Below are 27580 nucleotides of genomic sequence, written 5' to 3'. Positions count from 1 at the left end.
ATTCCATGAATTCAAATCTAATGACTTTTTATAACCTTGTCGCGGGAAACTGTAAATACCAACGCCATCCACCCTTTCCTAAGCCTGTACTGTACTTGTACTGTACGGTCCTCCCAACACTCAGTTCAGCAGAGCCGACACCTTCATCTCCTTGACAGCCGGAACCTCCCGTCCCTTCCCAACATTCGCCGTCGCCGTAACACTGTCCCAGAAGACACTCTGACCCGCCCCTTGCTTAACATACTCCTCACCGGCCCCCACATTCTCAACATCGACAACATCCGGGGCGGCCGACTCCTCCTTGGCAGCCTCAGCCACCAAAGCCCCAAACACCTCCTCCCGGCTCTCAACACACAACTTCAGGACCTCCTGCATCGCCTTCTCGATCGCCGCCGCCCGCTCCCGCATTCCACGACGCAACAGCGCATCCACGAGAACCTGGACCTCGCTGACGGACGAATTCGCCCGCTCCAGCAGTCTGCGCACACTATTCACCAGATACTCCTCCTCGTACACGGTCCCCTTCTTACCGCGGGCACGCTTGCGCTCTTCCTTGCGCCGCGTCTTCGACGTATGCCGCGACGACGAGGTCTTCCCCGACTTCCCGGTCTGCCCGGTATATCTGGTAAACATACTGCGGCCGGCGAGGGTGGAGGCGTCCGTGGGCGCGAGGGACACGTTATCGGGGATGTCGACGCCGGCGTCGCCGGTAGTCGGGTCGCCGCCGAAGTAGGCGAGGGGGTCGGTGATGCGACGGACGCGCAGTTCGCGGATCCGCGGCACTTGGGCGTTGAGTTGCGAGCGGAAGTCGGCGAGGAGGTCCGTCATGGTGCCCATTGCGTCGGCGAGGCCGGAGTCGACGATCTCCGGGACCAGGGCGGCTTGGTTGTTCAGCGCAAGGAGGCGGGTTGCGTCGGCGAAGCGGGCGCCGCGGCAGAGGAGACGTGCGGCGGCGGGGATGTCGCGTAGGTGGTCGGCGTGGATTTGGGCTGCCGATATGTAGTCCTTGTTTTCTTCGGTGAGGGTTGCGGCGAGCGCGGTGGCGTGGCCGGCCAATTCGGTCTCGGAGAGGGGCACCATCATGGCGCAGTAGATCGATTCGCGCCAGAGGTGGGCGAGGTGGTAGGATTTGTAGGCATCGGTGTAGAGTTCGAGGGATTCGTAGGCTGGATGGGTTGGTTAGTGTTCGGGGTGGGGGAAGGGAGAGAGGGAGCGGGCGTACCGATTCCTGCGTCCTTGTACTGGTTCCGGTCGTAGAGGTAGTCGGCGTGGAGGTGCGTCAGGTCGCGTAGTTGCTCGGGCTGGTATTTGTAGAGAGCAATGGCATCTTTGTAGAGAACGTGCTTGATAACGTATGCCCGCAGCTCGTCATGGGCGTTGAGCGCGTGGAGATGCTTGATGGCCTTTGATGTCCGTCCGAGGTAGTTGTCGATCTCAAAGTGCCGGCGGAGCTCTGCCAGTTGCTGTAGCTTGCGTAGGAAAGGAAGATATTCGCGAGGATCCTGGTATTGTGAGTGGAGGCACTTGGAAGAGCCAGGACGGGTAAGCTCACTCTTTGGGCTTGCTGGGCCACGAGCAAGGTGAGCTCGAGGTCGTAGAGACCCAGCGCGTTATCGTACAGCCGGTTTGCATCTGTCAAGAAGCACATGTGCTCGATAGCATCGTCCGCCTGTTCGGATGTTTGCTCTGGTGTACCGTGAGTACTTGTTCGAGAAAGGGGATGGGAGGGATATACGGACCTCTGAGACGTGCAACCAGCCGTAGACCGGCCTCAAGATCCGGCGGGGACTTGCAGACGTGCGCGGTGATCAGATTGTGCAGGTTGGTATCCATGCGCTTTTCAAAGGTAGCCAAAAAGGCGTCGCAGATTCGGTTGACCTTGCTGCCCTTGTTAGGTGCAGGAACAAGTCCAGGTTGCGCGGCACCTGCTTGAGGCACTTTCAGAGTATCTTTGTAGAGTGTCTGAGACACATCCTCCTCGCTAAAAGCTCTTAGCCGGCTGTTCTTCAGTGGATCGGCGAGTTACATACCTGAGGCGGGAGATAAACTCATCGATAAAATCGACCTTCTTCAATTGATCGACAAACAGTGGGATATTCTCCATGAATTGCTCTGGAGCATAGTCATGAATAATGTTCATATCCACCATTTGACTGCGACAACTCAAATACGCAGCCCGGTAGTTCTTGCGGTCAATGAAAGATCTGATGCCTGCCAAGACAAGGGCTCTAGGGTAGATGGTCTCGATGTTACCACGAGGCATTTGCAGGATGACAGAAAACGTCGTGGGCATCACCGTCACCAGGCGTCCGCCGCGTTCGATACTTCTGCACCGTTCGTCGGTCTCGGGCGTGTCCGGAGGCACATCCATATCTGCGATCAAATTAGTTGACACAAACTATACCGGTGGGTGTCGAGACATTGCTTACCTTCTACTCTAGTCAGGTGCACGAACTTAATCAGGTGTAGAGAAGTCGTAAACAGGATATGGGCCTCAGTTACGAGGAAAGAAGTGCAGTTCTTCGCGAGAAGCCTCTTGTTGGCATAAAGAGCTCCTGACCGTGTCATGGATACCAAAACATCCTTTAGAAGATTAGTAAGTAGTTGGCATGCCATGACGGTGGGGATCAAGTTACCTCATCCTCGGAGATCCGAGCGGCCTTCGCCCAGTGAGTGTCGACAGTAGGGCTTTCGAGGCAGCTCTGGACATGAAATTCCTCTGAAGAGGGCATTGAGATATAGGAGTACGAAGTTGGTTGGTTGGGCTGTTTGACATGAGAAAACCATAGTGACTCGTGTCCGAGGGACGTGAAAATCGACCCAAGCTGCTCCGAGTCCGCTGCTTGGTAGGCGATCTGCGTCGTCCGAGTCTCCAAGGCGGTGCGCTCAATACAAGTGCTGCTTGGGCCATTATGCTTCAGAATGTAGACTTCATGTTCGTTTGCAAAAGCAATCTGTCGAGGCCGGCTGTCTGGTGCGTCCGACAACGGATAACTCGACTCAAGTATCGGCACGGGAACAGGCCTCGTCTTCAGAGACCAGACAAAGACAGAAAAGCAGTCCTTCATGAGCACCGCAATACGCGATCCCGACTTGCTGAATGCCACATCAATCACATTTGAATCTAGAGCCAACTCGTTGTGAGCCATAGGGGGCGGAACTCCCGCCAATCTCAAAGGAGTCAACTTCAGGGTTTCTTGGGTAAATTAGCAAGATATTTGATGATGTTGTGAGCATAGAAACTTACTTCCATCAACAACAGCAACTGCACCAACATCGTCTGGGCTAGTAGTCGAACCCTGAGCAACTTCGAAAACAAAGTCCACGTCCAACATCGATTCTGAAGATACGTTAGTGAGATACTGACCAGAAAGATTCTAAGGAAAATATTACCCGAAGCGCCGGCAATGAATCGCAACGCCTTCTCCTGATGCCACTTGAAAGAGAAAGGGTGCGGGTATTCAGCGTTCACTCCCACTGGGATTTCCTGCTTAAGATAGTAGTGATAGTTTCCCGTTGTCCAGAATTGAACCCTGTCCAGGAATTGTACTGCGAGTACCGTCGAGTCAACGTTCCAGCTGAGTTGGATGTTCGAGCCCAATCTCGACTGCTCTTCCTCAGTGAGACGGAGGGTGAATTCTCCATGGCGCAAGCCGTTCCTTTCAAAGAACACCACATCGACCTTATCATCAAGGCGCTGGATGCTCGCAATAAGGTTGCCAGAAGGCCTCCAGCTGAGAGCCCCCTCCAGCCCGTCAACAGGCTCGCTGATGCTGTCCAAAGTTCCTTCTCTTGAATAGACTCTGACGGCACGTCTGACGCCGGCCTCGACGCTGTTCACAGCGACATATGCACCGTCACCACGCCAGCTGATAGTCGTATTTCCGTCATCACTGCTGCTCAACTTGCCCTCATCCACCTTCTCTGGGACTGTAGGATCGCGAAGGGCCTTTGCCCGCTTCCCTTGGAACTGGGTCTCGCGCTTTCCCCATCCCACAGAGACATGCTGAGAGGCCTTGAGGTCCTCGGGGGTGAAAGTAATTTCTGCAACATTTTCAAACTCCCGAGTCATGTAAAGGAACGTATTGGCTCTGGTGGTCAAAGCCAACAGCTCCTCATCCGGAGACCACGCAGCAGCCGTGATGCCAACATCGACCGAACCCACAATCTCGATCTTGTCCTCGCCGGGAAGGGGCTCCTCGCGGACAAGCACAATATCACCTCCCTCCAGCACCAGGTACGCAGTCAGGTTGTCTGCGAAGTAGTGCAGAGAGAGAACTCGGTCGCATTCTAGGTCCGGCAGCGGGCATGGCGCGTCCCAGGATGCGATGCACTCGAATGCATCTGCGCCTACGGGGTCTGAAAAGTAGGCGTCATGGCGCTTTCTGCGAAGCTCAATGACTGGGTTGGATGCGGTCGGTCCAAATGTACAAACGACGGCATCTGAAGCTGTATCCCAAGCTGTAGCTGTCAAAGGAAGCTCGTTCTGGAGCTGCACCTCGGCGAGGCGCACGGTTTTTAAGTTGCGCATCTTCTGGGTAATAGTAGTGGTGGTGGTCTACCCCGCCGCCATGAATCGACGGAAACTGCACGGGGAGAAGATGACAAAGGAACGGAGGTGATGAAAATTGAACCAAAAATGAAATAAAATCTAGGACACTTTCGCTCCCATAAATTACAATCTTAATTATGGAGAGTCGAATGTCTTTCTTCTGGTTTAAGGCGCGTTGCCGGCGGGATTGGTCACAATAGCATATCAGATGCCGAGCCAAAGATTTTAATTTTCCTACGGACAAATTCGACCAATGACTTCATCCATATTCTAATACGGCATCAGACAACCAACACCACACCGCACTTCACCCCCAGACTACACATTTTATGTTTGGGCCCAAACAGCCCCGCAGCATGCTGAATCAGAGCTCAATAAATTCTCTAGCTTTATACACAATTTCCGAGCACTCCCGACGTAGGATACAGTTTCGACCAATTGCCAATGCCCCACAAAGCCAGTGCGCGCGGAGGAAACGCAGGACGAAAGAGCATTTAGCGGGTCTTGTAGGTCTGCCAGACTGTAGAAACGAGATTGTTAGAAGGGTGGAGGTGCACCGCAGCGGGACAATGGGCAACGTACCGGCAATGCCGAAGGGAGCGAAGAAACCGGTGACTGGAGTAAGCTTGAAGTCAGCTACACGACCGATCCCCGACGTGTACGAATCAATTGGGGTTCACAAACACATGAAAGCCCAGTATCTCCAGAAGAAGTGCTTGGTCAGAGGGTTGAAGGGGATGTTGGTGCGAGGACCCTCAGCGTAGTGGTAGGGGCTGCCGAGCTGGGCGCGGGTGGTGGAAAAGCCACGACGGGCAACGAGGGAGGTGGCCATTCTGGCGCGGAGAGCGGTGGAGGCGTACATCTTGGATCGTGTCAGAGGCGATTGGGGGGGATATCGGGGGAGGGATTGGCAACGGGACACCTACTTTGAGCAAAGCAAAGCACGACGGTCGAGACAATCCTACTGATATCAACGGGCGGAGGAGACACAGCAGGACGAGTGGAACGACACTCTCGGCGGCTCCCCGGAACTCCGCTCACGTGATGCGGTGTCGCGAACGGCAAGTTTCGCCGGCGCGACACCGCCGGGGCTGCTGATCCAATCACACGCCGCCTTCCCCAACGGGATCATTGAAATTTCTCGGTGCAATCATCCATCTGTGAGACGCAGGACTGCGTCACCAACCGTCGAGGCCACTGTCCGTTTCCGCTTCCTCTGTCGCCGATTGTCGACAATGGATGAGCTTTTCGATGTCTTTGAGGACCAGCCCCAGGCGCCCCGGCCCTCTGAGGGAGCTCCCAAAAAGGCTAAGAAAGACAAGAGCAAGAAGCGGCAGGTCAATGGCGATGTGAAGGGAAATCGCGACATGAAGGAAAACGGCACCGCGCCGGATACGAACGAGGATGTCGACCTTCCTGATGCGCCCGCCATTGAGCCTGAGATCAAGAAGGACGAGGGAAGCCCCGTCGCAGACAGCAGCGAACAACCGGATACGAAACGCCCCCGTCTGGAGAAGGAAGAAGAGCCGGTGGTAGCAGACTCGTTTGAGACGGAGCAGTTGCGTGAAATCGCGGGGTCTGCTGGCCTTCAGGGGGCCAATGACTCCACGTCTGTCAAGCTGTCCCATCAAGTCCGCCACCAGGTCGCCTTACCACCGAACTACAAATACGTGCCCATATCCGAACACAAGCCGCCGGAGACGCCCGCAAGAACATGGCCGTTCACTCTGGATCCGTTCCAGCAGGTTGCGATCGCATCGATCCAAAGAGAAGAAAGTGTCCTTGTTTCGGCCCATACCAGTGCAGGAAAAACGGTGGTCGCCGAGTACGCCATTGCGCAGTGCTTGAAGAACAATCAGAGAGTCATCTATACGAGTCCGATCAAGGCCCTGAGTAACCAGAAGTACCGAGAGTTTGCTGAAGAGTTTGGAGATGCGGGTTTGATGACTGGAGATGTTACTATCAACCCAACCGCCACCTGCTTGGTCATGACAACTGAGGTAGGCGCTTGCAATGAGAGTCGTGATTCTATTCCAGTCAAACTTACGATCTTTTTTCTACCGCTAGATTCTGCGATCCATGCTGTACCGCGGCTCTGAGATCATGCGCGAAGTTGCGTGGGTCGTTTTCGACGAAATTCACTACATGCGCGATGCGAGTAAGTCTTAGGAATTCAAATATTGATTACCAATCACTGACATATTTTATAGTCAGAGGTGTTGTTTGGGAAGAAACCATCATCTTGTTGCCTGATAAGGTTCGCTACGTCTTCTTGTCCGCGACTATCCCCAATGCTATGCAATTCGCCAATTGGGTAACGAAAATGCACCATCAACCCTGCCACGTTGTGTACACCGATTTCCGGCCGACTCCACTGCAACATTACTTCTTCCCTGCCGGGTCCGAGGGAATGCACTTGGTTGTGGATGAGAAGGGTCTGTTCCGAGAGGAGAACTTCCAGAAGGCCATGAGCAGCATTGCGGACAAGAAGGGAGACGACCCCGCGGATGCGATGGCTAAGAGGAAAGGAAAAGGCAAGGACAAGAGATTGAACAAGGGCGGTACCCAAGACAAGAGCGACATCTTCAAGATTGTGAAAATGGTCATGCTCAAGAACTTGAACCCTGTCATCGTCTTCAGTTTCAGCAAGCGCGAATGCGAGAACTGTGCTCTGCAGATGAAGAACTTGTCCTTCAACGACGATTCCGAGAAGGAGATGGTTCAGAAGGTCTTCGACAGTGCAATTGAGATGCTGTCCGAGGAAGACAGACAATTGCCGCAGATCCAGAATATCCTACCTCTTCTTCGCAGAGGTATCGGTGTCCATCACTCTGGACTTTTGCCCATTCTCAAGGAAACTATCGAGATTCTTTTCCAGGAGGGTTTGATTAAGGTGCTCTTTGCGACTGAAACTTTCTCCATTGGTCTCAACATGCCTGCAAGGACTGTGGTTTTCACCAGTGTGCGGAAGTTTGACGGCTTCAGCCAACGGTGGGTTACGCCCTCGGAGTTCATTCAGATGTCTGGTCGTGCCGGTCGAAGAGGTCTCGATGACCGTGGTATCGTTATCATGATGGTTGGAGAAGAGATGGATCCTGCTGTGGCCAAGGAAATCGTCCGCGGTGAGCAGGATCGACTAAATTCGGCCTTCCACCTGGGCTACAACATGATCCTCAACCTCATGCGCGTGGAAGGCATCTCGCCCGAGTTCATGCTCGAGAAGTGCTTCTACCAATTCCAAAACACCGCCGGCGTCGCTGAACTAGAGAAAGGTCAGTTTGTGCCAACCCAATATCCTTGCGCTGTCTACTAACTCGGCTACAGAACTTCTCGACATGGAAGAGAGGCGTGCCAATTTGAACATTCCCGATGAAGGAACTATCCGTGAATACTATGACCTGCGAAAGCAACTTCGCAGATTCAACGAGGATGTGCAAACTGTCATGAGCCACCCTAACTATTCTCTGCAATACCTCACGCCCGGTCGCGTGGTTTCAGTCAAGCACAAGGATCACGATTTTGGTTGGGGTATCGTTGTCAACTGCAAACCACGCAGACTGCCCAAGAACTCGACGGAGGAATTGAATGATCACCAGAAACACGTCGCCGACGTCCTGCTTAACATTGCTGAAGGCCCTGCTGTTGGCACTAAGTCATTTGAAGATATGCCTGCCGGTGTCCGGCCACCCCAGGAGGGTGACGAAACCCGCATGGAGGTTGTGCCGCTTGTCCTCAGCTGCATCCAAAGCATTTCACACATCTGCCTCCGCATTACCAAAGATTTGAACTCCAAGGATGCTCGGAATGGTTTGAAGAATACGCTGGTTGAAGTGCAACGTCGTTTCCCAGATGGTGTTCCTCCTCTAGATCCCATCGAGAACATGGGCATCAAGGACGAGGAATTCAAGAAAACACTCAGGGTAAGCACCTAATTTCCTAGCATTGGCGGCGAGGAACACGGGCAACTAATTAGTATTGCAGAAAATCGAAGTTCTTGAGTCCCGTCTTCTCTCCAACCCCCTGCACAATTCGCCGCGGTTGCCGGAACTATACGATCAATACTCTGAAAAGGTGGATCTGGGCACCAAGATTAAGGAGACGAAGAAAAAGATCACAGATGCCATGGCGATCATGCAGCTCGATGAGCTGAAATGCCGCAAGCGAGTGCTTCGTCGCTTCGGCTTTATCAACGAGGCCGAAGTGGTACAGTTGAAGGCGCGAGTGGCGTGTGAAATCAGCACGGGTGACGAACTGATGCTCGGCGAGCTCCTCTTTAACGGTTTCTTCAATAATCTGACGCCGGAACAAGTGGCAGCCGCCCTGAGCGTCTTCGTCTTCGAGGAGAAGACCAAGGAGACCCCTGCTCTGACACGGGAAGACCTGGCGAAGCCCCTCAGAGAGATCCAAGCGCAGGCTCGGATCGTTGCCAAGGTCTCGCAGGAGTCCAAGCTGGCGGTCAACGAAGATGAATACGTGCAGAGCTTCCACTGGGAACTGATGGAGGTCATCTATGAATGGTCGAACGGCAAATCCTTTGCTGATATTTGGTAAGTCCTGCTGTCTCTTTTTCACGGTCGGTGATGTTCTTTCGGTATCGGCTTGCTAATTGGTCTTTTTTTTCATGTATAGCAAAATGACCGACGTCTACGAAGGCAGTCTGATTCGAGTCTTCCGCCGACTAGAAGAGTGTCTCCGCCAGATGGCGCAGGCCTCCAAGGTTATGGGCAGCGAAGATCTTGAGAGTAAATTCGAGACGGCCCTGACGAAGGTGCGCAGAGACATCGTCGCCGCCCAGTCTCTGTACCTGTAAGGTACTCTGCCGTCATTGGTTTCCTGTATCTCCTTGGCTCGGTATTCCCCATCTTTATGTGTAGGGTGATTGCGCGGATGTCTTCTTGGTGGTCGCATTTCCTGGCGTCAGGGTTCTAAAAGGATTTGGCTCTTCTTTTTCTTTCCACTTTTATCTTGTAAATGAGGGTGCTTTTTTGTGTGACACCACCAACACTTATTTCTAGAGACATAGCTTTGACCAACTCTTCCTACCCACTACCTATTTCAGCCACAGTCCTTTCCTGTTTATTGCTTTTATGATGGCTGGTCATCGTTCTGCCCTATCCCATCTCACCCTCGGAACGACTTCTTGGGGCATTTATTATTACACAAGTCCCCCAAGTGACACGAGGTGTGACCTCCTGTTTAGAACACGTCTCCTCTATCCGTACCATTTCCCCGATTCTCTGGTTTGCGATGCGACCTGCGTACATACGCGAGGAGTTGCATGTGCGCTTAGGCAGGGCAGGGACTTGCTTGGGGGAACGGACAAGCAAGCCGGTTTCAAAGCCAACGGTAATCTTACTTCCTCTCTTATGGATTTCCAACTACGCACTTCATAGGTCGTATTCACGACAATGGCTGAAACCGTTTCCGTCATAGCCGGTTGTGGCAACCACTCACTTTCTGTCTATTGCCTGCTGGGGGTCGTAAACTCTCGAGCAGTCTCGGATAGTTGAGGAGGGTGAGGGTGGAGGAGGGGGCGTGAGACAGCAGCCAAGTCCAGCATGCATGCATGCATCCATCATTCCATAGGTAAGTAGTACTGGTAGTAAGTAGGTGGTAAGTACCTAGGGCAGAGCACCAGTACCTGTAGCTTTTGGCTTACATTGGAATTAAGTTGGTGGTTTTGTATTTCTTTCTATACTGTAGGTAGGTATCGTACCGTGTAGAACCGTGTCAACGGTATTGTTGCAATATAGATAGGTCATTTTGGTCGCTGTTACTGTCTTTTTTTTTCGGGATAATATGGGGAACGCTATCGGCATTAGATAGTATAGGTAACAGTATTATGAATAACGGGTCCAGCCACGGAAAGGTGCCCTGATGTCGGGTTACATTTAAGCCCTGCTGTGGATATGTATTTTGGTACTTTTATAATCATGTTCATCATTTGCTCTTCTTTTATTCTTTTGTATTCAGGAGCAACGGAGCCGTTGTAGGTTTGGATTGCTTAGGGAGTAGCCCTAAATATCACCAGATTATATTGTCGCGTGAGAGAAACAGTAGACCAAATGGCATGTTTGGGAAATATCTAGAGTTGGGGTTAGTTGAAGGGAGTATCCTGGAGCGCACTGGATCGTCATTGGAACTTTGCCAGTGTGATAAGGTTCTGTAGTATTGGCGAAAGTCAGTAGTACTGAGTGGACAAGCCAGTGGAAAACCGATGATAACGAATTCCAATAAAGTAGTAAGGCAGGGATGTGGTTGGAGTCTGGAAATTTGCCCGCTTTGGGGGCTCCGAGCGCAGGTATATCCCAATATATGTACCGTTCAGCCTCTTGAATACCGATGGCTATGCTAGGCGAAAGCACAACGATTGAGGAGGAAGGGGAGGGGGGGGGTAGGCATATATTCTGATAAAACATAAACCAGAGTACCCAGAAACCTGGGTAGCTGGAATTCTTCGACGCAGCGTTCCACTAGGATAAGACCTCATTTCTGATTCCCTGCAAGGCCGTCAAGGTTACAGGTTGTGGAGTCATTCCTGGTCTGGGGTTGCATGGGTGGGTTATTGTCAGTCTAGATGCCGACGCTTGACGATGCGGGCAGGATCGGGATGGCGTCGCCCGTCAGGAAGCGGAATTAGAGAGGTCCTTAAGAAAAGATATGCTTGGAATTGAAACTATTGCGGGCTTGCATAGGGCAGAAGACAGAGGGCTGCAATCCCCAGGTCGATCTCTGGACGGCCACGCAGTGGAACAGGCCGGTTTGAGTGTCTCAGCCAGGCACTCGCAAGTCCGTTTATCGGACAGTTTTAGAGTTGACGCTTGATGAGTTGTGGTCATGCGGGCCTTGGGGATCTGTAAGTGGTTGAAGTGCTTGCTTTGCTTTGCTGCTGCACACCCTGGAGGAATCGGACGGTTGCCACGAATCAGGGAATGTACCTTGGACCGACTGGAGAAGGGAAGGCGAAAAGTGGAGGGCGAAGAGAAAGAGGAATCATCGACCATGAAAGGAAGGGAAAGGAAGGGAAATAAATGCATCACAGGCCCGCGTTGCCTCCCGCAACCCGCCCGTCCACCGCTTCTCGCTCGCCTTTCTCTTTCCCCACCACCTCAGAAAGTCTCCCCTTCATCTTTCATCCTGCACTCCGTCTTTCCCTTGCGTGATCTCTCTCTTTAGCCCCCCTGGACACCTCCTCGTGCTCCTGGCTGGTTTCCTGTCCCTCATCTCTGTCTCTCCCAGTCCGCTTCGGCTTCCTCTCTTTCCCCCTTTGCCATCCAGCTGTTTGTGGTCATCATGAACAGCTTGGTGGCTACACCACCCGTGCCTCCTCATCACTTCTACGAGTACTCCCGTCCCTCTCCCTCTCGTCCAAGTAAGAATCCCCTCCCCCCCCGACTCCCCAGGCTGCCTCGGACAGTGGTTGCTCGTCGCTTGTGGTTGTCGATAACTGACTCATATCTCCAGTGTCTACCCCAACTCACACTCCCACCAACCGAAAACGGAAAGCCGATGAAGATAATGATCACGATGGTCGAATGTCAGCCTCGCCGACCAACTCTCCCGCCTTGACCCCTAGAACCCTCCCAACCAGCCGGCACATCAAGCGTGCCCGTCCGAACGTCAGTGGGCGGCCTCTCGCTCTGCCCCGGCTGCTGGAGACCTTGGATACGGATGCCCTCCGGGGTATCCTTCGGACCATGTGTGAACGTCATCCGGCCTTGGTGGACGAGGTGGTCCATACGGCTCCCCGGCCAAGCGTGGCATCTGCCTTGCAAGTGCTTCGAAACTACGAATCTGCCCTTCACTCGTCGTTCCCACTGGGTGGCAACTCCGAGTCTGATTACGCCTATAATCGAGTCCGACAACCGCTGGGGAATCTTCTAGATGCCCTGAGTGACTTCACGCCACATTTCCTACCTCCCCATGAGTCACAGGCGTCCGTTTCGCTGAGCTATCTGGACGGGGCGACTGATATAATCCACGCATTGCCGCGGTGGAGCACACCACAAAACAACCTGGAGCGGGACTCCGCATACGATGAGATTTGCAAGGCCTGGATTCTAGTGATCCGGGAGGCCGCTAAACGTGGCGGTGGGATTCAGTTACAGTATGGTGGTTGGGACCAGAAGTTGGCCAAGCACAACCAGAACTCCGGCGGTAAAATGCAGGCAGCCGTCAATGAGCTTGGGTCCAGCTTGGGTTGGATGCACAGACCGGATGCCCAAGGCTATGGAAGCCCGGGAGGCAACGATCTTGGATCCATTCGGGAACAGCTCCTGTCGGGCACATACGGGCTCGGTACCCCCGTCAAAGTTGGGCCATGGTGAAGCCGTCAGCAACCGACCGCCCCTTCCCCCCCGTCTTTGTCCCCCGTTTCCGACCTTCCAAGCAAACCAACACTCTCGAAACACTTTCCACCCGCCCTTAAATCTCCAGAGCTACTGTCCGAATCCTCAACCGTGCACGTCCACGTATGATACGATCACGAATACCTACTGCATGAACTAGAGCTGAGGGTCAGCTTGGCGTTTACAGTGTGCAAGCAAACATTTATTTTTTTTTCTTTTTCTCTGCTTTTCTTTCTTACTTCTGGAAGCCAATGCCATCATTTTACTAGATTGCCAGGTTAAGGCCCAGGTTGCTCATTTCTATTTCTCTTTCTTTCTTTCTTCCCACCCACCCAATCATGTCACCACATACATTGTTACAGTCCCAGCATGGTTCTTCTTTCTTTCTTTCGTTTCGTCCACCTTCCCTTTGCATTTTCCTTTCCCACTTCAATATTGTCCCATTCCATGTCCACGACACATATCATCAGACCTCAGAAGTCCCGTGAAACACACCTTCTACCCTCTCTTCTGCCTCGGACCAGCTGCATTTCATTTCCTTTTTATCTTCTCCCTGTCTTGTATACCCTTTTTATCATTCCCCCTTAATACTACTACTACTGGTGTCAGGATTATTGTTCGGTTTCCCCCCCCCCCCCCCCCCCCTTTCTTTCTTCTTTTGGAGGCTTTCGTCTTATATAGTGCCGTATCGGTGGGTCAGGTTCAAGTAAGCCTAGCTTAGGTAGCATAAGATAAAAAAAGAGTATCACCTAAATTGGGATCCAGGTCCAAGTCACAAATTCCAGATTGAGAGCAGAACGGAGCCAACAAGCAAATTCCTGTCACCACCACGGAGGACCCTGTCCCTGCTAGATTAGGTACACGGTAGTACATAGTAGGCCGCTGGCGCAAGTTACCGCGAGGTTGTGGCCAGTTGTGGCCAGTTATAGCTAGTTATGACCAGTTATATAATAGTTTCTAATAATTACTAACTAAAATAAATAGTAAGTATTTCTGTTATATTATATATAATAATTATTATATTATTTTAAAACTATATTTAAGAAAATAACAAGAAAATAATTATTTAAAGCTTATTTTATAATTATTTATTATTATTAAAAGCTTATTATTTTTCTATTTTTAATCTATTTATAAAAAATTATATTATTATTTTTTTTTTTATAATAAATAAATTTTTTATAAATTATTTACTAAATTACTATTATCTTATTATTAATTTATTATTAATTTATTATTAATTTATTATTAATTTACTATTATTTTATTTTTTTTATATATAATATATATTATATTTTTTTTTATTCTTTTACTCTTTTTTTTCTTTATATTACTCTTTTAAATTATTTCTATTATTTTTTTTTTAATTTTTTATTATTTTTTTTTTATATTTCTTTTTTATAACTAGACTATTATAAAGAAGACTATTAGTATTAAAATAATAAAAATATCTAAAATATCTAAAAAAATAATTATTTATTAATTAAAAAATAAGCTAAAATATTTTTGCAGATAATATAAGAAAATAATATTAATATAAAAAAAATAAATAATAAATATAGTTTAGAATTTTTTTTTATAAATAATAATATAATAGAGATAATAGCAGTATAAAAATTAATTAAAAAAATAAAAAAAAATTATTAAAGTTACTAAAACTTAATTCTAAAAATAATTAAAGAGAATAATTAATATTAGATTTAATTAAACTATATTAATTAGAATTTTAAGATTATTTAATAAAAAATCTAATTATTAAATAAAAATATAGAGCCGGACTAATCTAGATTTAAAAATTAATAATTAAAAAAAAAATATAAAATATTATAAAATATAGTTATTATTATATTAAAAAAATTAGATAAAATCTTAATAAATATTTTATATATTTTATCTATAATATAAGATTAAAAAATATATATAAATAAAAGAAAGTATTTTTTTAGAAGAATCTTTCTAAGAATATTATAGATATAATAATATAGATTTTAAAAAATATTTTTATATAGATATATAATTTATTATAAATAAATAAATTAAATAATAAAAAAAAATTTTTAAAAAGATTCTATTAAATAAAAATTCAGAAATATTCTAAAAAAAAATTTTATAGTTAATAGAGTGGCTTAACCTGACTGTTATATCTTAATCTTAATCTGATTATAATCTGATAATTAGATTAAGATATAAAAAATTTTTAACTGTATAGTTAAGATTAGATTAAGATATAATTATTATTATAATTATTTATATCTGCTGATTAGAAAGATCAGATATAGCAGATAGATTAATAATTATAGATTAATTTATAATATATATATTCTTCTTATATAGATAATATATAAAGTATAATATATATTTAATTATAATATAAAAATAATAATATTTTTTAGATATAGTCTATTGCTTGATCTGCTTAATTAATTATATTAAGAGATATATTATACTCTGAAAAAGATTTTTATAGAATCTAATATAAAAAAAATAAGAAAAAATATAAAATATTTATTTTTATATTATTTAGAATAATAATTATAATAATATAGAAATTATAAAAATCGGGTTTCTATTTTTATTTAAATATATATAATAGTTAAAGACTTAGATAAGACTAGTTTTTTTAATTCTGATAATAATTTATTCTCTGAATTATCTTTAAGATTATTTATATTTTTATTTTTATTAATATAGAAAATAGTAATTATCTTATTTTTTTCTTATTTTTTAAGTATAAAAATAATTAAATCTAAATTAAGATTATCAAGTATATTCTAATATTTCTTATTTATAATAAAATAATTAATATATATTTAAAATATAACTGCTTTAATTATATTAGAATTAAAACAGCTTCGGCGATAATAGTAGATATCTTAAGAATTATTAAAAAGATATTTAATACTAATATTATTAATTATAATTAAGAGAAAATCTCTAGTTATCTAATAAAGAATAAAAAACTAATTATAGCAGGACTTCTAGTAAATAAGAATATTAATATATTTTATAATATCTAAAATTATATTAGTTTAATTAAAGATATTTTAAGAAGCTATATATTTTTAATATCTAGATATATCTTAAGTTCTTTATATATCTTAACTGCGGGTGAGAATCTCTGATATTTAGAGATATTATAAAAAATCTTATTCAGATCTAATAATAATTCAAAGATTATTAATAATATATTAATTATTAAATATTAATTAAAATAAAAAAAGAATATTTTTTTAAAAATAGTTTAATATTTATAATATTAGTTAATATTCTTATTTAGCTATATATTTTTTTTAAATTTTTCAAGCTTTAATATCAGATTTAGAATAATTATAATTATATAGATATAGTCTTTTATCTAATAAATATAATAATAATACTTTTAGAGCTTTTAATATATATTATATAAATTCTTAAGAATCTTTTTTTTTTAGAATACTTATTTTCTTTTCAGTCTGTTAATTAAGTAATCTAGATAATTAAAAAAATTATTATAAATATTATAAATTTTATAAACAGTAGATTCACTGTTCTTAGAGAGATAGAAAATAAAAAAAAAAAAAAATATAAAAATTTAAGAAGATATTCTATCTATTTTTATTTAATTATAATAAAATAAAAATAATTAATATTATTATATTTATAATATTAAATAAAATTTTTAATTACTTAATAGAGTTTAAATATTTAATAAATTATAAGATAAATTAAGTTTTAGCAGGTTTTATAATTAAGAAGAAGATAATAAATTAAGTTAGATTTAAATTATTAAATAAGTAAGAACTTCTCACAGTATTAAAAATTTATATTTATAAATTATATAATTTTTTAAATTTATAATTAAGAATTAATATAATAAACTAGCTAATAAAAGACTTCTAGAAGCTTTTTATAAAAAAAGATTTTATATTAATTTTTTATAAACAGCTCTTAAAATATATTTTTTTAAGAATTCTTAAAATATTAAAAAAGACTTTAAGACTTTTATTATTATTTTTTTATATATATTTAATAATATTATTTAAGATCTTAATCTGAAGTTTTTACAGAAGAGTATTAATTATAAACTAAATTATATAAATAAGATAAAAAATATAATACTGATTTTAAATAATTTTTAAAAAATTAAAATTAACTAGAATATTATAAAGCTAAGTATTTTAACTAAGTTAAGTTTAAAATTCAGCTAAGATTATACTAAATATTATATTATTATTACTAGTATTATTAATTATTATATCTAATAACTAATAGACAAGATTATATTTATATAAGACTAATAAAATAATTATAGCTAGATTCTTATTAATATAAGATTTAAATATTAATTAAAAGTCTAATAAAATTTTATAATAATCTATATTTTTTATTAAAAAATATTTAGTTAAATTAAGAAATACTTTCTAATTAAAGCTGATTTAATAGTTTACTATAATTAATATTTATTTAATATTCAAGAATTTTAATAATAATTATATATATATCTCTTTAGATAGTTTTATAAGATATTCTTTAATCTATATTTAATTAGAAAAACTTGATTTTTAATAAGAAGATAAAATAGCAAGATTAATTATCTATTTAAATTAAATATATTTAATAGTTCAAAATAATAAATAATAAATAATTATAAAATATAGAATTTAATTCTAAAAATTTTATTTATTATAAATTATAAAAGTCTAGAGAAAGATAATAATTAGAAAAGATTTATCTTAAAAAAATAGATAAATATTTATAATAGCTTTTTACTTAATATCTGACTAATTATTTACTTAGATATAACTAATAATAATTTCTTCTTATAATCTTTATAAAAATAATAGCTTATAGAACTAGTTTCTGAGTTTTTAATTTCTAAATATTATAAAATATAAAAATATATAATATAATAAATATAAGAAATTTTATTAAAAAATAATATATTTTTCTAAAAGCTGTTTTATATTATTAATAATTTTTTTTAATTAAAATAAAATAATAGTTTTTTAGTTTATATATAATCTTTAGAAAAGATTATTTTCTGTTATTAATTCTAAAAAATAAAAAAAAATTTTTAAAAAACTAGATATAAGATAATCTTCTGATTTCTTATAATATATATAATCTTAAGATTTAGAAGAGAAGAAAAGATCTAATTTAAGAAATTTATTTTAGTTTAGATATTATTATAATTTATAAAAATCTAAGAAATAAAAGAAGAAGATTTAATAATATTTTTTAAAAATAAATTAGATAATTATAATTAATTTATAATTTTAAAGCTGTTTTATAAATAATAAATATAAAAAAATAAAAATAGAAAACTCTATAAAGATAGTTTATTTTATTTTAAAATATAATTTTATATAAATATAATTTATTATATTTTAATATACAGCTGAGGCGCCTGCTGTATTTTATTTATTTTAATAAATTTAATAAATAGAAATTTATATTTAAAATCTAAAATTATAAAATAATCTCTTCTTTTAAACAGAGCTGCTTAAAATATAATAAACTAGAATAAAAAGTAGATATTTATAAAAAAAATCTATAAAAAATTTTTATAGAATCTTTTATAAGAGTTATAGTATTACAGTATAGATCTAGTATATTTTATTTATTTATTTTATTTATTTAATCTATTTAATTTATTTAATCTGTTTAATCTATTTGATCTGCTTTATTTTAATAATCTAATTATTTATAATTTTTTTAATTATTTATTAGTTTTTAATTCTATTAATAGCTCTTTGAGCTATATTTTATTTATAAATCTAAGAATAGCCTGATCTAGAAGAAATAGTAGAATAGAAATAATATATTTATTTTTAATATTTTAATTAATAGTTAATATATAATTTTTCTAGTATTCTATAATATAATTAAGATATACAGCTAAAATAGAGTAATAATTATATATTTTTATATATATTTTTTACTATAAGAATAATAATTTTATAAAAAGCTGAATTTTATTAATATAACTAGAATTTTCTTATTATTTCTAATAAATAATAATAAAGAAGATATTAATTTTTTTTTTAATTATATTTTTTTAATTTAAAAAGCTTCTTTTTATATATTTTTAGGCGATAATAAAAATAGCCAGATTAATAATTATTTAATTTAAATATATCTTAACTATGCTAGAGCTTAAAAAGATATAGCAAGTAGATCTTAATATTAAGAATAATTAAGATAATTAATTATCTAGTTTTTAGCTATATCGCGGTCAGATATAAAAATTTTCTTAATCTAATCATAACCTGGCGGTTAGATATAAAAATTCTAATTAACCTGACCTGACCTGGCCGTTAGCCACTCTAATAGTTAATTTTAATAATTAAAAAAATAATAAAATATAAATTTATTAAAATATATAATATTAGAGTACAGCAAGCAGCTAAAATAAAGATTAATTTTATAATTAAAAATAAGATAAATCTAAAAAAGATATAAAAATCAGAATTAGATAAAGAATTATTATTATTATTATTTATAGATATAATTAAAAATAAGTTTTTAAATTTATTAAAGATATAATAATTATAAATCTAAGTCTGAGAATATAAGCTATTAAATAATTAATAAAAACTAATTCTTAAATAATAGTCAAAGATCTTTAATCTTAAAGATCTATTTTAGATCTATATTTATATAAAAGCCGCCCTGCAGTTATCAGATTCTTAAATTATAATATAAATAAAAAAGATAATTATAATTATTAAGAATATTAAGAGTACTGAAAATATAGAAACTAATAATATTAATAATATTATATTAAAAAAACTTAAGTATATTAAGAAAGTAGTAGATATAAGAAAAATATTAAATAATTATATTTTTAAATTAAATATATATTAGACTGCAGAGAATCTTTAATAATTATTTAATATTAATATAGATATAAATAATCTGCTTATCTAATTAATATTAGAGAATTATAAAAGAATTTTAATATATAAAAAATAATTAAATATTCAGAAGTATTAATTTAATAATTATAAAAAAATTTACAGAAATCTAAATATTATTAATAAAATAAATCTTTAAATAAAAAATATATAATATAAATAAAAGCTGAAATTTTAATAGCTGATCTATATTAATTATATAGCTAAAATTATAAAACTTAATTTATTATATAATATTATTATTACTAATATTATTAATATTAATAAGATTTAAAAGACTGTTATATTTTTTTTATATATAAATATTTTTTTAAAAATTAATAAAAGACTTTTATAGCTAATATAATATAATAATTAAATAAATTTAAATATAAATATATTATAGCTAAATAAGATAAAACAGAGTCTTTAGAAAATTATTTTATAATTATTATTATTTTATTTTATTTTATTAATTAGTAAATAGATAAAATAATATTAATAACTAAAAAATTTTAGATATTACTCTATTATAGTAATATCTATTATTAGATAAGAAGCTATATTAAAAATAAGCTGATAAAAAAATATAAGATCTTTAAAGACAGACTTAAGAATATATATATTATTATAATAATCTTATATTAAATATAGAAGATATATTATAATCTTTAAATAATAAAAACTTAATATAATAATAAAAAAAAGCTATATAATTCTATTAATCTATATATATCTCTAGACTTTTCTAATAATTTAAATAGATATTTTAGAGTTGCTATATTTAATAAAATATATATATTTTAGAACAGAGAATTAGTTATTAGATATCTTATTTATTTATATATAATTATATATTAGATTCTATATTTTATTAATTACTATATTTTTTTATAATAATATATATGATTTTCTAGAATAATTATATATCAGACTTTTCTTATACTTAAATCCTGCTATAAAAATAGTATTTATTAATAATTATATATATCAGATTATTAAGATCTCTCTTAAAATAGAGAATAAGTAATTACTCTGCAGCCAGAAGTTTATTATTAAATATATTCTTAATAAAAAAATATAAAATATAAATATTATTTCTTATTATTTAAAAAAAATATTATAATAATTTATAATCTATTAAATACAGAGCTTTATTTTATTAATTAAGTCTATTAATAAAATTAGAGCTGATATTCTCTCTATTTTTAAAAAAGTACTAATCTTAAGTTTTAAGCCGGAAGAGTTTACAGTATATTAGATTTATAAAATTATAAATTAATAAAATATTTTTATTATAAATAAAAAAAACTAAATTATATATATTAATATATAGACCAGCTCTATAAATTAATTATAAAATTATTATAATTAGACTTTATTAATATAAAAAGCAGCCTGTCTGCTTTTATTATTATAAAATTTTTTAATATAATTAAATAATATAAATAAATAATCTGTATATATCTAAGTCTGAAGATAAAGATTTTAATAAAAAAGAATATTATAAAAGACTTTTATATATAAATTAGAGAGTATTATTATATTAAGATCTTATTTAATAATAGTAATAAAAATATAATATAATTTAATATTAAAAATCTTAAATAATTACTGCGGAATATTTTTAAAATATAAACTATATTATTAATTAAGATTAGATATTTTTAAAGCAGAAGAAATCTTTTATCTAGATTTATTTTTTTAATAAAAAAATATATATTTTTATTATTTTAATAAAGATTAATATTAATTATATTATTATTTATACTGGATTAACTATTAGAAAGAGATTAATTATTATAAAGTTATTTACTTAAGATCTTAATAAATATATAATATTAATAATAAGTTACTTAATTAATTCAGCTAGTCTAAACTTATAGAATCTTTATTATAATTTTTATTTATTTTTTTTAGCTATTTTAAAAATTATAAAAAATTAATTTATAAAATAGATATTATATATAGACTAAACTTATATAATTTTTATATATAAATATTATATATTTAAAATATTTAATATTTATCTAATAAAGAGAAGTATACAGAAAGTATTATTAGATTTTATTATAATAATATATATCAGACTAATTTCTGTGCTTGATAATTCTGAAGCTGGATTTTTAATAAAAAAATAAATTATATAAAATAAAGAATTAATAATATTAAATAATAATAAAAAGCCTCAGAAGAGTAATATTATAAATATTAAATTAATAATAGAATAAATAATATATAAGATTTTATATAATTTTATAAAAAATAACTAAACTTTTTATAGCTTTTAATTATTAATTATCTTAATTCTACTAATAATAATATAAAGTATTTAATAAAAGATTTTTGTAGAATATATTTATTCTAAGTATAAAAATAATCTTATATTATTAATTATTTAGATATTATATTATATATTTCTAATTAAAATTATATATTAATATAGAATATATATTATAATATTATTCTGCTTAAGCTTATTTTTTTAAAAAAACTAGATATAATTCTTATAATAGCTATTTTTTCTATAAAAGATAAAATTATTATTATTATTATAAAAGACTTTCACAGATAATTAATTAATAATTATAAAATAAACTAAATAAAAGATATAAGAGACTAGCAGATATTAGAGAAAATATAATTAATAAAAAAAAGATTAATAATAATATAAAAACTTATTAAGAAAATATATAGTATAGTAAGAGAGTAATATAAATATATATCTATATAAATAGATATATTATAATATAAAATTGTAGATTCTGATAACAGCTGTTTATTTATAATATAAAATATTCTAATATATTTCTTATTCTTTTTTTATTTTTATTATATAAAAATATCTGCTAGATAGTTTTATTTTTATAATATTATTATTATAATTATATCAGATATATAATATTATAAATTCTTAATAATAGAGATTAATAGATATATAATTATTTTAGATATATTATATTAGTTAATATTTATTTAATATTTATTTTATTTTTAGTTTACTTAAATCTCTTCTGTACTGAAAATTATATAAAAAATATTAAAAATATTTATTCTTTTAGAATAAATAATATCTCTAGAATATCTCTAGATTATATTACTAATTATTATAGCTTTTAAAAAAAATATTACTCTCAGAGATTAATTTTAAGCAGATAGTAAAAATTATTAAAATAAAGATTATAATAAATTTATTATTTTAGAATTAGTCTTCTCTACAGTAGATATTAGATTAGAATATAAATATATAAAATTTCTTATTCTTTTAGAGCTAAGATTTAGATAGCTTATTTTAGTTTAAAGATTCTGTTATTTTAATAATTATATTAAATAATATATTATAGCTATTAATAAGATTATAAAAAATCTTTATATTAATTTTCTTTTTTAATAAATAGAAGTCTAATTCTGTTAGTTAAAATATTATTAATAATAGAAATAAAAATTCTTATTTATATTAATAATCTTTATAAAAAGTAATATATATTAATAATAATAAGACTAATAAAAGTATACTATTTAATTAATTAATATCAGCTATTTTTATTCTTTTATCTAATTAAATTAAAATCTTATAGTTAGATAATAAAATATTTAAACAGTTAATTCTTTATATACAGCAGCAGTTTATTATTATATTAAATAATAAAAAAATAACTTAATTAATTAAATAGATATTTTCAGATCTCTCTATTATCTGAGATATATATAAAAATATAATAATTTATATTTAAAATTTATATAAAATCTAAAAAAATAAATCTCTAAATCTAATACTAAAAAGATTTAATAATTAGATTCTAATACTTATATCTCAGCAGATATATAAGATTTATATCTTAATAAATTTTATTTTTATAAATTAGATTATAGCTAGCTAATTTAAACTTAACTAAATATTTAATATTTTTTTTAAGCTTAATAAATAATATTTATTAATAACTATTCTATTATAAATTAAAATTAATTCAAATATAAATAGAGAAGTTAATAAAAGACTTTTATAAATAATATTAATTAAAATTAGATATTATAATCTAGCTAATAATTATAATCTATTTTATTAATTTTATTAAACAGAACTTTATATATTACTTAAAACTTAGAATATATAATAAATAAAACTATTATATTATACTGTATATATTTAATAATTTATATATATATAAATAATTTTAAGATAAGCTTAGTATTAAAGACTTTTTTCAGTAATTAAAGCCTGTGTTTAGAATATATTATAATTAATAAAAAATTAATATTAATAAGCTTTCAGAAGATAATTCTATTATAGTATATTAAAAAAAATACTTTTTTTTAAATAATTCTAATATATTAGATTTAAATAATAATAAAATATATATTACTATATTCTATTTATTAGAATAATATTAAATAAATCAGAATCTAAATAAAATAGCTGTAGTATTATCTATTATTAATAGTCAGAGATAATAGTATTAAAAGAAGAATATAAATAATAATAATAATAGAAGTAAGAATATAAATAAGAATAAATATAAGAATAAAAATAAAAATAAAAATAAAAATAAGAATTATAGTACTCTATATATATAAAATAGAAAAAATAAAGATAATAATATTAAATTAAAGCTGTAAGATAGCTATAGAATAAAAAAAAATAATTAGTTTAAAACTAAAATATATATATAATATAATATTTAAGAATATACTAGATAATAAAATATATCTAGTTATTTTATAATTAATAATTTTATAAAAATTTAGATTTTAATAATATTATTATCTAAATAATTTATTAAATTATATTCTTCTAATCTAATTTATTCTGTATTTTTAATAGTAATAATTTTTTTAAAATATTCTAGTATATTAATAATAAGATAGTATTAATTATATATTAATTATATATTAATTATATATTCAGAGAGATATAAACTTATTTAAAATTTTTATTAGACTTAAATTATTTTTTATATTTTTTTTATTTTATTATATATTTTTAGAATTTTTACTGTAATATCAGTAATCTTTTTAATTATTTTTAGAATTATAAAAACTTTTTTTAGTATTTTAATTAAGAAATCTAAAAATTTTAGAATATTTTCTATAATAAAGAGAGCAGGCTTTTTTTTATAAAAAATTATATTAATTAAAATAAGAATAGTTATAATAATAATAATAATTATAAAATTAGTAAATATAACAGCAGATATAATAATAAATATAATAATTAATTAAGATAATAATAGCAGAGAGACTAATTAAAAGTATAATAATATTAATAAATCTTTATAAAAAAAAGTAAGATTAAGAAAAGAAAAAAGATAAAAAAAATAAAAAAAAAAAAAAAATAAAATAATTTTTATATAATTTTAAATAATCTTTTTTTTAATAAAACCCTGCGGGACTGTAGTAAATAATACTAGTAATAATATAAGAATAAAATTATTCAGAAAATTATAATAAATAATATTAATAATAATATAAGAAAGAAGCTATTTAGATAGTTACTTTAAAAATATATTTTATATAAATAGTAAGATAGAGTAGCAGAATAATAATTTTTAAATTAATAATAAAAAAAAATTAATTTTTTTTATTATAATTATTAAAGCTATATTACTACTATTATTTAATAATATAACTATAATAAAGAGTTCTATAAAAAATATTTATAAAATTTTTTTAATAATACTAAATAATAGTATTATCTAATCTCTTAATATTTAATTTTTTTTAATATTATTATTAATAAGTACTTACTAGTACTGACTATTACTAGTATTAATAATAAATAAATATTTCTAGTAATAAAGTACTTAAGAGTACTATAGTACTAAGTAGTAGTACTAGTATTAATAATAATTAAACTAAGCTTATAATAATATTATTATATATTTTTATAATTTAATTATATTAGTCAAATATATATATTATAAAATTACTTAGATACTTTTAGTTATACTAGTATTATTATATATACTTATAGTAATATTATAATTAATTAAATATATTTAAAAATATAGCTATAATACTAAGATTTAATCTGTTAATAAATATAATATTTATTATTCTATATTTAATATATTTATTATTATAAATAAATATTATCTATATATTAAACTTATTAAAATATTATAAATAATATTATTTATAGTCTTTATTATCTTATAGTACTATAGACTATTTAAAGTTTTATTAATATTTATAAGATATATTTAAATATGTTTTCTATTTTCTACTTCTTTCTAATAGTTATTTAGAGTTTTATTAATATTTATAAAATATATTTAAGTATATTTTCTATTTTCTATTTTTTTTTAATAGCTATTTCTTCTTTATTTTAAAATATTATTATTTCTAAATACTTTCTAGAATAATATTATATTATTTATTATACTTTATTCTTAGAAGACCGGTTATTAAAGATTAAAATATAATATAAGTCTGATTTTGATTATATAATTAGATAATATATTTTTATATCTTTTAAAAAATATATTTAATTTTTTATTTAAGAACTAACTATTAATAATAATACTAAATCAAAGATAACTGCTAATTACTATAAATATATTTATAATATTAATTCAGATAATAATACTAGAATAAATATAAGCAGTAATATTAACTTTTATAATTATATTAATATTAATATAGATATTAACAGTAATACTAATTTTCTCAGTAATATTAATATTAAAATAAATATTAATAATATTAGTAATTTTAATAATAATAATAATTATAGTAATATTAATATATTTATATATAATAATAATATACTTTTTCTTAATATATATAATAAAAATATTTTCTTTTTTTTTAATAAACTGAAGAATTTTTTAATTTTATTTTCTTAAAATCTTTTCTATTATTAAAATAATAATATTCTATAAAAATTTTTTATAAAATATTCTAGTCTAATATTAATATCTTTTAGATTCTTTCTCTAAATTTATTATAACTCTTAAGTTATAAGCTTTTAATATTAAAATCTTATAGACTAATTATATAATATTAATAAAGATATTATATTTAATAATTTTATTTAAAGAGCTACAGTCTATTTTTATAAAAATAAATACTCTAAAAAAATATATATATAATTTTTTATTTATACTATTAATAAAAATATATATTATATTAATTAATTTTAATACTTAAAGTTCAGTATTATCTGATAAAAAAGATTTATTAATATAAATAATATCTTTATAATATATTTATAATTTATTATATCTATTTTATTTTATTCTCTTATCTGATTTAGAATTAATTAAACTATATTTTAAAATAGTAGAGTATTCTAATTATTCTATTAAGCTGTAATATTAATATATATAAAATTTATTTCTGATTATTATATTTAATTAATATATTTTTTCTCTGAATACTAAGAATATCTTTTTTTTAAATAAATTTATTTAATTTATTTTTTAATTATAATTCTAATATTTAAGTATATTATTTCAGTATAGCAGAATAATATTTATTAATAAAAATATATAATCTAACTTATAGATATAAAATCAGATTATTTATATTATTTAGTCTATTCTTAAACTATATTAACTAATTAAAATTAAAAAAGAAAATAGTAGATTTCTTAAGCTAATAAATTCTTATATTAATAATAATTATTAATTAATTAAGAATATAATATTTAAGATCTCTATATTATTAATTAATAATTATATTAATTTCTAGTTTATTTATATTTATTATCTCTCTGTTATATTATCTAAGAATATTATCTTTATTTATTATATTCTAAATTTATATAATAATCAGACTTAATTATATATTTTAATATATTCTTT

The 27580-nt window shown here is 32.3% G+C and overlaps 5 protein-coding genes across 5 annotated transcripts; 3 read left to right on the top strand and 2 right to left on the bottom strand.

The window, feature by feature from the left end:
• Positions 1-38: 38 nt before the first annotated feature.
• BO70DRAFT_428250 (Elongator subunit IKI3) lies at positions 39-4700 on the bottom strand. Its single transcript, XM_025547955.1, has 9 exons — positions 3394-4700; positions 3248-3340; positions 2637-3196; positions 2430-2583; positions 2031-2373; positions 1740-1981; positions 1553-1686; positions 1223-1502; positions 39-1166 (listed from the first exon to the last, which is right to left on the bottom strand). Exons 1-9 carry the CDS (start codon positions 4529-4531, stop codon positions 121-123), a joined length of 3990 nt encoding a protein of 1329 aa, XP_025400743.1. The 5' UTR covers positions 4532-4700; the 3' UTR covers positions 39-120.
• Positions 4701-4803: 103 nt separating this feature from the next.
• On the bottom strand, positions 4804-5414 carry BO70DRAFT_312640 (cytochrome c oxidase VIIc family protein; the record flags this gene model as incomplete). Its single annotated transcript, XM_025540219.1, has 3 exons — positions 4804-5072; positions 5135-5167; positions 5237-5414. 3 exons carry the CDS (start codon positions 5412-5414, stop codon positions 5047-5049), a joined length of 237 nt encoding a protein of 78 aa, XP_025400742.1. The 3' UTR covers positions 4804-5046.
• Positions 5415-5744: 330 nt separating this feature from the next.
• BO70DRAFT_428248 (ATP-dependent RNA helicase MTR4) lies at positions 5745-9588 on the top strand. The gene is made up of 6 exons (XM_025547954.1): positions 5745-6552; positions 6620-6710; positions 6763-7824; positions 7877-8472; positions 8534-9099; positions 9182-9588. Exons 1-6 carry the CDS (start codon positions 5788-5790, stop codon positions 9360-9362), a joined length of 3261 nt encoding a protein of 1086 aa, XP_025400741.1. The 5' UTR covers positions 5745-5787; the 3' UTR covers positions 9363-9588.
• Positions 9502-9999, top strand: BO70DRAFT_222637 (uncharacterized protein). Its single transcript, XM_025538738.1, has one exon. The coding sequence runs from the start codon at positions 9640-9642 to the stop codon at positions 9943-9945; it is 306 nt and encodes a 101-aa protein (XP_025400740.1). The 5' UTR covers positions 9502-9639; the 3' UTR covers positions 9946-9999.
• Positions 10000-11717: 1718 nt separating this feature from the next.
• Positions 11718-13074, top strand: BO70DRAFT_222631 (Cut8-domain-containing protein). Its single transcript, XM_025538737.1, has 2 exons — positions 11718-11924; positions 12017-13074. Exons 1-2 carry the CDS (start codon positions 11846-11848, stop codon positions 12877-12879), a joined length of 942 nt encoding a protein of 313 aa, XP_025400739.1. The 5' UTR covers positions 11718-11845; the 3' UTR covers positions 12880-13074.
• The last annotated feature ends 14506 nt before the right edge of the window (positions 13075-27580 follow it).

The sequence above is a fragment of the Aspergillus heteromorphus genome, assembly GCF_003184545.1.
Source record: "Aspergillus heteromorphus CBS 117.55 chromosome Unknown BO70scaffold_8, whole genome shotgun sequence".
Classification (NCBI taxonomy): Eukaryota; Fungi; Ascomycota; class Eurotiomycetes; order Eurotiales; family Aspergillaceae; genus Aspergillus; species Aspergillus heteromorphus.
The sequence above is the reverse complement of the archived record's forward strand: the minus strand, read 5'-3'. Positions and strand labels throughout refer to the sequence as shown.

Coding starts and splice junctions, on each gene's coding strand:
- BO70DRAFT_428250 (XM_025547955.1), bottom strand. CDS start 4,531: ATGCGCAACTTAAAAACCGTGCGCCTCGCCGAGGTGCAGCTCCAGAAC. Junction 1,687..1,739: donor GCTGGTTGCACGTCTCAGAG/GTCCGTATATCC, acceptor ACGGTACACCAG/AGCAAACATCCGAACAGGCG. Junction 1,503..1,552: donor TGGCCCAGCAAGCCCAAAGA/GTGAGCTTACCC, acceptor TCACAATACCAG/GATCCTCGCGAATATCTTCC.
- BO70DRAFT_428248 (XM_025547954.1), top strand. CDS start 5,788: ATGGATGAGCTTTTCGATGTCTTTGAGGACCAGCCCCAGGCGCCCCGG. Junction 8,473..8,533: donor AATTCAAGAAAACACTCAGG/GTAAGCACCTAA, acceptor TTAGTATTGCAG/AAAATCGAAGTTCTTGAGTC. Junction 9,100..9,181: donor AAATCCTTTGCTGATATTTG/GTAAGTCCTGCT, acceptor TTTCATGTATAG/CAAAATGACCGACGTCTACG.
- BO70DRAFT_222637 (XM_025538738.1), top strand. CDS start 9,640: ATGATGGCTGGTCATCGTTCTGCCCTATCCCATCTCACCCTCGGAACG.
- BO70DRAFT_222631 (XM_025538737.1), top strand. CDS start 11,846: ATGAACAGCTTGGTGGCTACACCACCCGTGCCTCCTCATCACTTCTAC. Junction 11,925..12,016: donor TCCCTCTCCCTCTCGTCCAA/GTAAGAATCCCC, acceptor TCATATCTCCAG/TGTCTACCCCAACTCACACT.